At 45.3% G+C, this 11,114-nt stretch overlaps 1 protein-coding gene and 1 pseudogene across 11 annotated transcripts; both read left to right on the forward strand.

Moving 5' to 3' along the window:
* The first annotated feature begins 46 nt into the window (after positions 1–46).
* Positions 47–11,114, forward strand: LOC111204628. 11 transcript variants are annotated; one of them, XR_007326421.1, is made up of 8 exons: positions 69–321; positions 410–479; positions 912–985; positions 1,627–1,937; positions 2,051–2,132; positions 2,228–2,539; positions 2,893–2,950; positions 10,882–11,114. XR_007326421.1 is itself a non-coding variant. In XM_048763497.1 (7 exons), the coding sequence occupies exons 1-6, from the start codon at positions 153–155 to the stop codon at positions 2,907–2,909; spliced, it is 723 nt and encodes a 240-aa protein (XP_048619454.1). In that variant the 5' UTR covers positions 69–152; the 3' UTR covers positions 2,910–2,950; positions 10,882–11,114. The 11 variants fall into 11 exon arrangements, 6 of the variants coding, with proteins under 6 accessions (XP_022555476.1, XP_048619454.1, XP_048619455.1 ...); XR_007326419.1 differs by having other exon boundaries at positions 2,228–2,462; XR_007326418.1 differs by lacking the exon at positions 10,882–11,114 and adding an exon at positions 3,713–3,970 and having other exon boundaries at positions 2,228–2,462.
* Positions 4,255–7,083, forward strand: LOC125590427 (annotated as a pseudogene).

Genomic DNA, 11,114 nt, shown 5'->3' on the forward strand with positions numbered 1-11,114 from the left:
CATCTGAACATAAATAAGAGATAAGATTTATGTATCTGAATGTTTACCAAATGTCATCAAGTGGAACCACATATGCCACGTATTTCCAACTAATATAACAAAAAATTGGAAACCATATCATATAGTGAATATTAACAAACAAAAACCTATTGATGTTAGAAATGGCAGCCAAACTCCACATCTCTTCTTCCTTTAGCCACAAGGCCAATGATTCGCCAACTTCATCATCTTCCTCATATTCATCGTTTCTTGCTCTGCCTCAATTCCTCTGTACACCGTTTTCATCAGGCTTTGCACAGTTCAAGCTTCACGCCAAATTAGGTACTTTATATCTCTTTCAAATCAGGATTTTCCTATCTAGTTTTTTTTATTAAGAGAAAGACTTTCTTTATCCCTGATTCTTCTTAAGGTGGAGGAGATGGAGAAGTGAAACCTAAAGAAAAGAAGAAGTTCATAACCAAAGAGGAAGAACCAGAACAGTTAGTTTTTACTTACCTGTCAAATCCACCTCTCAATTTCCTATCACAAAATGGCCAAATTGTGAAAACGTTATATCTAGAAACAAGAAAAGTGTAACTTAATTAAAAAAACTGGCGAATTGTTGACTCTTTTGTTGTTTATTATCTGACGAATCAATTTCCAAATAATATTTTATTTTCATAACCACACAACTAAAATCTAATTCCCAGGGTTAGTGGGAAAGAGTTTACTTGTGAGTTGTGACTCATACACATTCGTAGTTTTACCGACCTAAACGGTTTGTAGTGGATGCCAAAAAAAAAAAAAAAAAAAAAAAAAAAACGGTTTGTAGTGGTGCTGTCTAACCACTGCTAGTGTCCTTATCCGAATCGGAACTCCTTACCATGTTATGTGATTTACTCTTACTTGCCCATTATTCCTTTAATACGTAGGTATTGGCAAAGCACTGGCGAAAGAGAAGGGGAGAACCCGATGAAGACTCCTCTCCCTTACATAATCATTTTTGGTATGTCAACTCCATTCGTCATCTTAGCCATTGCTTTTGCCAATGGTTGGATCAAAGTTCCTAATCGCTGAGCATTTCATTTTTACTTCTTCTTCCCTTGTTTAGGCCTCTAAACATGAAATGAAACATAGGCATCTTCTTCGGTTGTAAAAGAAAGTAAAAGAAAACAAAGTATGCGTTTATATTGTATGGTTCTCTCATGCATCTTTCGTTTTTGCACTTTTTCTAGTTTATTTAATTTTTGAGTTCTTTATAATCAAAAACTTCGGATCATCTTTGGATGTTTTGTAAGAAAAAAAAAGTTTCGAAACTCTGGTTTGTAGGCTTTAAACTCGAACCTAAAAGTGGCAAAAAATAATCAAGGAAAAATTGACAAGCTTCAAGAAGATAAGGTTACCAGAACAATTTGGAAGAAAAAAGAAAGAAATGTTCAATGCAGTTGTAAGTGGGGGTGAAGCAAAAAATTCTCATTGGAGCTCACGAATTTTATCCCCAGCTGGGAACGAAATCATAATAAAATATGTGGGCACCAAGAACTCTATTTACTCGATGTTTTGTTTCAAATTAGAATCTTAACTAGCATCATATTAAAAGACCGTTGATCATACCCGACCTGGATGATATAACGATCTGTTGTTCAGACGCAGCTTGGAAGAAGGAGAACAACATGGCAGCCTTCGGTTGCATATTCACCAATAGACAGGGCCGTATACACTATCAAACGACTCAAGCAGAGAGGAACGTTCCTTCACCGCGGGTGGCGGAAGCTCTAGCACTACGGTGGGTACTCATAGCAGCCCTTTTACAGGGTTTCTCTAGAATCTGTTTCAACACAGATTGTCGATTGCTCTTAGCAGCACTCACCTCGAAAGCTCCTTCGGCTGATCTCCACGGGATCGTCCAAGACATCAATCATTTTGTAATGACCCAACCCCAACTCCAAAGGCCAAAGGTAATCTCCTTTAAAACACCACCATCTCCACTTCTATTCTCACAACTTCATAAAAGGAAAAAAAGAGGTTAGAGAGAGAGAGAGCTAAGGAGAAGAAATGTGAATTTTTGCAGAATTTGAGCTGCCTGAGATCGTCGCCGAAGCTACCTCACCCACGGAACGTGCCAGCCTCGGCACCACCGATAACCGCCCAAGGTAACGCCGGAAACCGCATGCTTTAACTTCAGTTTCGGTTCCGTTTAGTAAATCGCCCATAACTTCCTAACCTTTGAGAATTTCGTGCCTGCAAGACCACCATCGTGTTCGTCTCGTCGAGACGAAGCCATAGACACCAACCGCGCCGCGATCGGAGCCCGGACGAGCCCTCACGCGCCTCCAGAAGACCGCCCTTCGCACGCGCGTGAAACGCACGCGCGTGAAACGCATGCGCCTCCGGCGAAACCGTCGCCTCGCCGGAGCCGCCGTAGCCGGCCGCCATCAGTCCGCCGCCGGGAAGCCGCCGCCGCGTCGCCGGTGACTTTTCTGGTAAGCCACCGCCGTCGTTGCCGGTGACCGTCACCGGTGACACGCCGGCGACTCGCCAACTCGGCCGAGTCGACCCGGTGAGTCAACTCGGTGACTCAGTCAAACCGATGGTTTGACTGGTTACAAACCTGGTTTAATCGGTTTAAATTGATTTAGGTTTGGTTAGGGTAAACCGGTCGGTTAAAATCAAATGAAATTCTTTTAGGTTTAACCGTTTATTTTAATTAATTAATTAATTTCGGTTAGGTAAACCGGATGGTCCAATTGAAATTGATTTCGGTTAAGGAAAACCAATTGGTTAGGTCAAATTGATTTCTGGTCAAGGGTTGTTGACCTTTGACCAGCGAGTTGACTTTTCCATAAACCTTGACCAGACCCGTTTTAAACCGTTCGAAAGGTGTTCTGACTCGAAATTTCGATCTGATTTCAGATTTGGAGTCCATTTGAGCAGCTGGAGTTCATAATTACCTCTTCTTATTGTTTCTAAGGTGGGGGCTACTCCGTTAAATCCCGAACAAGTTTAGTACTACCGTTATGGAAAGTTTAGTTTCGAAACATTATCCGTCTCTGTGAATCGAGTCTGTGTAAGAGTCTTGGTTATTCGTTATTGATATTGATTGTTAAACCGGAAATAGGATAATAGAGGATTCAACGGTTGATTGAAATGATTGATGTTAAAAACTGTTAATTATATATATATATATATATATATATATATATATATATATATATATATATATATATATATATATATATATATATATGTATATGTGTTAGTCCATGTGTTGAGATTGTGGGGTGCAGAGGTATTTACACTAGGCCGCGGGATTTTCGGAGTACAGAGAAGTTTGTACTAGGCCGTGTGATTGAGGGGGCACATGACGTCTGTGCTAGCTACGCCTTGTTTGAGAGATCACGGGGTACGGAGATATCTGTACTAGGCCATGTGTTTAGCGGGGTACAGAGAGGACTACTGTACTTACGACGCTGTAGAGTTATATATATATATATATATTTATATCCTTATGAGGAAATGCGGTATGCTATTATCGCATTGGTTGTAGCATGTCTAGTCCACTAAACATATGTGATTATTCTGTGTGGTGTAATAGACACCGTGTTTGCTTCATGCTAGAGTTAGGCCTACATAGTTGTAGTGCTATGAACTGAGTCAGTGGTTTGCGGTTTAGCATCCCATACCTCACTAGGCGATTCCCCTGTCGCTCTTCCCTCCTTCTTTCCCTTTTCAGGTGAGACCGACGAGCAGGAGTGATTATCAGACTGGTGCTATTGGGCTTTTCTGCTTTTACTACTATCGAGCTTTGGATTTCTATCACTTTTATCGTTTTATCGCTTTTGGACCTTTGAGCTTCATCTATCGTTTATGTTATTTCATATTTCGGACTCTCGGTTTATGTCGTACTTTATGTTTTGAGATGTTATTTTATAACATGGAATTCAAGTGTGGGCGTTGACTTTCAAATATTTATATATGGATATTTCGGATATTTTTATTTATCGAATTATTTTTATTATTTCGAAAGTGACGGATGTCACATTTTGGTATCAGAGCGGGGTTCTGTCCCGGCTCCGACCCGGGATGGGGATTTTGGAGACCTTGTTTTATTCGGTTTTAAACGGTTTTAGACGATTTCAAAATATTTTCGGGGATTTGGGATTCTTGAAAATAAAAATAAATAGCACCTTTCCATTCGGTATCACTCCTTCTTAAATGTTGGTATCTAGAGTTCAGCAGAAGTTAACTTTCTCGCTTTCCTTTCAGATGCTGCCCATGAAGAGAGTTGTTCGTACTCAGACCGCCAGAGTTGCTAGAGAGGCTGAGAATGAGCATACCCAGCCCGCAGTTCTGCAGCAGGCGATTCCGCCTATTGATCATGATGCTTTGATACAGATGGTTCAGGATGCGGCTAGGCAGTCTGCACAGGAGGCAGTCCAGCAAGCTGCCCAGAAGGCTGCTCGAGTAGCTGCTCAGGAGGTTGCAAAACAGATGGCTGCAGTTCAGCAGGGTCAGCAGATTCCGCATGGTCCTCAGGTTCAGGTGCAGCAGGGTCCTCAGGTTCAGGTGCAGCAGGGTCCACCAGCTCAGGTTCATCATGATCACCAGGTTCCACAACAGCAGGCTCCAGCTCAGCAGTATCCTCAGGTTCTCGTTCAGCCGGTTCCCGGAGTTGTTCAGGTCCCACCGCCGCCGCCGCCGCCTGCTTTTCCAGTTCAGGTGCCCGAGGTTGATGAGACATTTATCAGGGTGTTGGGACAGATGAAGTATGTGAGTTTGGAGCATTTCACTGGAACGACGGAACCTACAGTTGCTCACGATTGGAAGCACAGTTTGGATAACTGTTTGAAGACCATCTCATTCCCACCAAGACTCAAGCTTAACATCGCTGAGCTGTATTTTCGTGGAGATGCATCAATCTGGTGGGATGGAATGAGATTGATGCACCATGGCGAGCTGACATATGATGATTTTCTTTACGCGTTCAACAAGAAGTATTTTCCGAGGGAAGCTTTGCATGAGAAGAAGAATGATTTCGAGCATTTGAGGCAGGGTGCAAAGTCTGTCAAGGAGTATGAGCGGGAGTTTAACCAACTCCGCAGATTTGTGGGTAACAACATAGATGAAGAGGATCTGATCAGGAGGTTCTTAGATGGGATGCGAGTAGAGCTTCGTGGTAGGTGCAGTGTGGTTACCTACACCAGTTTGGAGGATCTGGTAGAGAAGGCGGCTGTGCAGGAGAAATGTATGGGCGAGGAGCAGAAGTACTCCAAGGCAGCTCAACCGAAGACCGGAGGGACTTTAGGGTCACATAAGAGGACTTGGGAGCAGGATGGGGCACCCCGTTGTGGGCGTTGTCGTCGCCAGCATTTTGGAGAGTGTCTCCAGTGCTTTAACTGTGGTCTGGTTGGGCATATCTCGAAGAATTCTAGGAAGCCGCCACGTACTCAGGTTGCAGCGGCAGCAGCGGCAGTAGTACCAGCAGTGGCAGCGAGGAACTGTTACGGCTGCAACCAGCCGGGTCACATCTACAGAGATTGTCCGAGGAGGGGCAATGCAGCGCTCCCACCCCCACCGAAGCGTCCAGCCATCGCTCCACGTGTGTTTGCGGTTAGAGATCCTCAGGGAGCTGAGCCGATAGCGGGTATGTGTCTTTTCCATACTTGTTTGTGTTTGAGTAATTAGTTTGTAGTTATCATGTGTAGTTAGTAAAAATCTCGTGTAGGATCGGTTTAGGTGGGAGGAAAGTCAGCTCACACCTTATTCGACACGGGAGCCTCTCATAGTTTTCTCTCATAGTTTTGTGAGTCCACGCTTAGGCCAGTCTTGGCCTTTTCGGGGTGTCTTTGAACCGAAGGCTAAGAAGATTCAGACTGCCGGCACAGAGAAGTTGGGAGCAGTTGGCATTCATCGCAATGTACCAGTTATTCTTGGAGGATTTGAGTTGCTCGGAGATTTGACGGAGCTGGAGATGAGCTTCTACGATGTTATACTTGGAATGGATTGTCCGAAAGCAAGGGTTAATATCCCTAGAGCAAAAGGGAAGACCATTTACGAAGGCTTTCAGGCAAACCGGGAAATTCCTATTGTCTACATGTTGCGTGCAGAGGAATTATTGGAGGGTGGAGCAGGGATTTTTGGCGACCATTTCGATGGTTAAGGAGGACGGTCAGCAGGAGCTGCATGATATTCCAGCAGTCGCCAAGTACGAGGACGTTTTTGAGGCTTTAAAAGGACCACCACCAGCTAGAACGGACGTTCTTACGATAGAAGTGGAGCCAGGAGCAGCACCAGTTTCACGAGCCCCTTACCGCCTTGCACCAGCCGAGATGGAGGAGTTGAAGAAGAAGTTGTAGGAGTTATCGGATAAGGGATTTATCAGGCCGAGTACTTCACCGTGGGGAGCACCAGTATTGTTTGTGAAGAAGAAGGATGAGAATTTCAGACTTTGTATCGACTATAGAGGTCTGAACAAAGTGACCATCAATAATAAGTATCCGCTTCCGCGTATCGACGAGTTGTTGGACCAGTTGCATGGAGCTTCATGGTTCTCTAAGATTGACTTGGCATCGGGATATCACCAGATTGCGATAGCTGAGGGAGACGTGCGGAAGACGGCCTTCCGTACACGCTATGGACATACGAGTTTGTGGTGATTCCATTTGGGTTAACGAACGCACCGGCAGCATTCATGAAGCTTATGAATGATGTGTTTCGGGAGCACTTGGATAAGTGTGTGATCGTTTTCATCGACGACATCTTGGTTTATTCTCGGAGTAGAGAAGAGCATGCTGAGCATTTGCGGATTGTGCTGGGTAAGCTTCGGGAACACAAGTTGTTTGCCAAGCTGAGTAAGTGTAGCTTTTGGCAGAGGAAGATTGGATTTTTGGCCCACGTGGTTTCAGAAGCAGGAGTTGTCGTAGATCAGGAGAAGATTACCGCCATTTCAGAATGGCCGACGCCAAAGAGTGCTACGGAGATCCGCAGTTTTCTCAGTTTAGCAGGGTACTACAGGAAGTTCGTCAAGGACTTTGCCAGCATTGCAAAGCCGATGACGAAGCTGACGGGCAAAGATGTCAAATTTGATTGATCAGACGATTGCTCGAGGAGTTTCGCTGAGTTGAAGCGACAGCTGACACAAACGCCCGTTTTGGTACTTCCGAGGCCAGGGATACCATATGAGGTCTACACTGATGTGTCAGGAACCGGATTGGGATGTGTATTGATGCAGGAGGGTAAGGTCATTGCATATGTATAACGTCAGTTGAGGCCTCACGAGGTCAACTATCCTACGCATGATTTGGAGGTAGCAGCAGTTGTATTTGCATTGAAGATCTTGAGGTCATATTTGTATGGAGAGAAGGTGAAGATTTTCACGGACCACCAGAGTCTGAAGTACATATTTACGCAGACGGACTTGAATTTGAGGCAGCGTAGATGGATGGAGTTGTTAGCAGACTACGACTTGGAGATTACTTTTCATCTGGGCAAAGCCAATCATGTGGCGGATGCCTTGAGTAGGCGCACAAGCGATGTATCGGGAACCAGAGAGGTTCATGAGCTTACGGAGACACTTGCTAGCCTCAGATTATGTGCAGTTGCTGTAGAGGGAGAGACAGTTGGCGTTGAGGCTGTGGAGTAGGCAGATTTACCATGGAGGATACGCAGAGCTCAGGATAGTGATGGGGCTTTGTGTAAGCAGATTGGGATGGAGAGTGTTGGTTATCATACAGCCTCCAGTGGGATGTACATGTATCGAAACCGGGTTTTGTGCCAGACGATGAGCCGTTAAGGAAGGAGATCTTACGGCAAGCACACCACTCGAATTTTTCTATCCACCCGGGGAATACGAAGATGTACAGGGTTCTGAAGCGATATTACCATTGGCCTAGTATGAAGAGGGATGTTGCTTCATTTATATCGCAGTGTCAGACGTGTCAGATGGTCAAGGCCGAGCATCGGGTGCCTAGCGGGTTATTGCAGAATCTGCCATTGCCAGAGTGGAAATGGGACATGGTAACTATGGATTTTGTGACAGGTTTGCCAACCACCTCAGGAGGAAAGAATGCCATATGGGTAATCGTGGATAGACTTACCAAGTCAGCCCATTTCCTAGCGATTAAGAAGACGGACAGAGCTGATCAGTTAGCACAGACTTACATCAACAAGATTGTGAGATTGCATGGAGTTCCTGTCAGCATTGTATCAGATCGAGATACAAAGTTTACGTCCGAGTTTTGGAGAGCCTTCCAGAAGGCGCTTGGGACGAAAGTTCATATGAGTACGGCTTATCACCCGCAGACAGACGGTCAATCAGAGAGGACTATCCAGACTTTAGAGGATATGCTCAGGGCTTGCGTCTTAGATTGGGAAGGTAGTTGGGTGAAGTATCTACCTCTAGCCGAGTTTGCCTACCACAACAGGTATCCTTCGAGTATTGGGATGGCACCATATGAGACTCTATATGGTAGGCCTTGTCGCACACCACTTTGTTGGACAAAAGTGGGGGAGCGACGTGAGATAGAACCAGCCATGGTTCAAGAGACGAAAGAGCAGGTTGAGATGCTCAAGGTTCGGCTTAAGGAAGCCCATGACCGTCAGAAGAGTTATGCAAATAAGCGGCATAAGGATTTGGAGTTCCAGGTTGGCGACCTTGTATACCTGAAAATGAGGACATTTCAGGGAGGATCTAAGACTCGGAAGCTGAAGAAGCTTAAACCGAGATATATGGGACCATATCCCATTTTGGAGCGAATTGGAACAGTTGCTTACCGATTGGATTTATCAGAAGAGTTATCAGACTTCCATGACGTGTTTCATGTTTCGGTTTTGAGGAAAGTCGTGAGAGAACCGGAGCTCATTTTGCAACAGCCGCCCAATGACCTTGATAGGAATTTGTGTGCGCCGTGTCAGCCAGTAGAGATATTGGATCGCCAAGTGAGAGAAGATGATGGTATGATGACTATGTTGGTCAAAGTTCGTTGGGAGAGAGATGGTAATCAGGAGGAGACTTGGGAGTCCGAGCACCAGATGAGGATTGATTATCCGGAGCTTTTCCGGGATGATATTGGGCAGTCAGTTGGTGACGTGAATTCGGGGTCGAATTCCTTGTTAGTGGGGGAGAGTTGTAATGACCCAACCCCAACTCCAAAGGCCAAAGGTAATCTCCTTTAAAACCCCACCATCTCCACTTCTATTCTGACAACTTCATAAAAGAAAAAAAAGAGGTTAGAGAGAGAGAGCTAAGGAGAAGAGGTGTGAATTTTTGCCGAATTTGAGCTGCCTGAGATCGTCGCCGGAGCTACCTCACCCACAGAACGTGCCAGCCTCGCCACCACCGATAACCGCCCAAGGTAACGCCGGAAACCGCATGCTTTAAGTTTGGTTTCGGTTCCGTTTAGTAAATCGCCCATAACTTTCTAACCGTTCAAAATTTCGTGCCTGCAAGACCACCATCATGTTCCGCTCGTCGAGACAAAGCCATAGACACCAACCACGCCGCGATTGGAGCCCGGACGAGCCCTCACGCGCCTCCAGAAGACCACCCTTCGCGCGCGCGTGAAACGCACGCCCCGCCGTCGCCTCGCCGGAGCCGCCGTAGCCGGCCGCCGTCAGTGCGCCGCCGGGAAGCCGCCGTAGCACCTCCGCCGTCGCCAGTGACTTTTCTGGTAAGCCACCGCCGTCGCCGTCGCCGCCGGTGACTGACACCGGTGACTCGCCGGCGACTCGCCAACTCGGCCGAGTCGACCCGGTGAGTCAACTCGGTAACTCGGTCAAACCGGTGGTTTGACTGGTTTAATCCGTTTAAATTGATTTCGGTTCGGTTAGGGTAAACCGGTCGGTTAAAATCAATTGAAATTCGGTTAGGTTTAACTGTTTATTTTAATTAATTAATTAATTAATTAATTTCGGTTAGGTAAACCGGATGGTCCTATTGAAATTGATTTCGGTTAAGGAAAACCGATTGGTTAGGTCAAATTGATTTCTGGTCAAGGGTTGACAGGGTTGACCTTTGACCAACGAGATGACTTTCCATAAACCTTGACCAGACCCGTTTTAAACCGTTCAAAAGGCGTTCTGACTCGAAATTTCGATCTAATTTCTGATTTGGAGTCCATTTGAGCAGCTGGAGCTCATAGTTACCACTTCTTATTGTTGCTAAGGTGAGGGCTACTCTGTTAAATCCCGAACTAGTTTAGTACTACCGTTATGGAAAGTTTAGTTTCGAAACATGATCCGTCTCTGTGAATCGAGTCTGTTTGAGAGTCTTGGTTGTTCGTTATTGATATTGATTGTTAAACCGGAAATAGGATAATAGAGGATTCAACGGTTGATTGAAATGATTGATGTTAAAAAATGTTAATTATATATATATGTATATATGTTAGTCCATGTGTTGAGATTGCGGGGTGCAGAGGTATCTGCACTAGGCCGCGGGATTTGCGGGGTACGGAGACGTTTGTACTAGGCCGTGTGATTGCGGGGGCACATGACGTCTGTGATAGCTACGCCTTGTTTGAGAGATCACGGGGTACGGAGATATCTGTACTAGGCCGTGTGTTTAGCGGGGTACAGAGACGTTTGTACTAGGCCGCTTGTTTGTGGAGATTGCGGGGGTACAGAGTGGACTACTGTACTTACGACGCTGTAGAGTTATATATATATATTTATATCCTTATGAGGAAATGCGGTATGTTATTATCGCATTGGTTGTAGCATGTCTAGTCCACTAGACATATGTGATTGTTCTGTGTGGTGTAATAGACACCGTGTTTGCTTCATGCTAGAGCTAGGCCTACATAGTTGTAGTTCTATGAACTGAGTCAGTGGTTTGTGGTTTAGCATCCCATACCTCACTGGGCGATTCCCCTGTCGCTCACCCCTCCTTCTTTCCCCTTTCAGGTGAGACCGACGAGCAGGAGTGATTATCAGACTGGTGCTATTGGTCTTTTGGGCTTTTACTACTATCGAGCTTTGGATTTCTATCACTTTTAGCGTTTTATCGCTTTTGGACCTTTGGGCTTCCATCTATCGTTTATGTTATTTCATATTTCGGACTCTTGGTTTATGTCGTACTTTATGTTTCGGATGTTTGACGTTGACTTTCAAATATTTATATATGGATATTTCGGATA

Source organism: Brassica napus, chromosome C7 (assembly GCF_020379485.1).
Source record: "Brassica napus cultivar Da-Ae chromosome C7, Da-Ae, whole genome shotgun sequence".
Lineage (NCBI taxonomy): Eukaryota > Viridiplantae > Streptophyta > Magnoliopsida > Brassicales > Brassicaceae > Brassica > Brassica napus.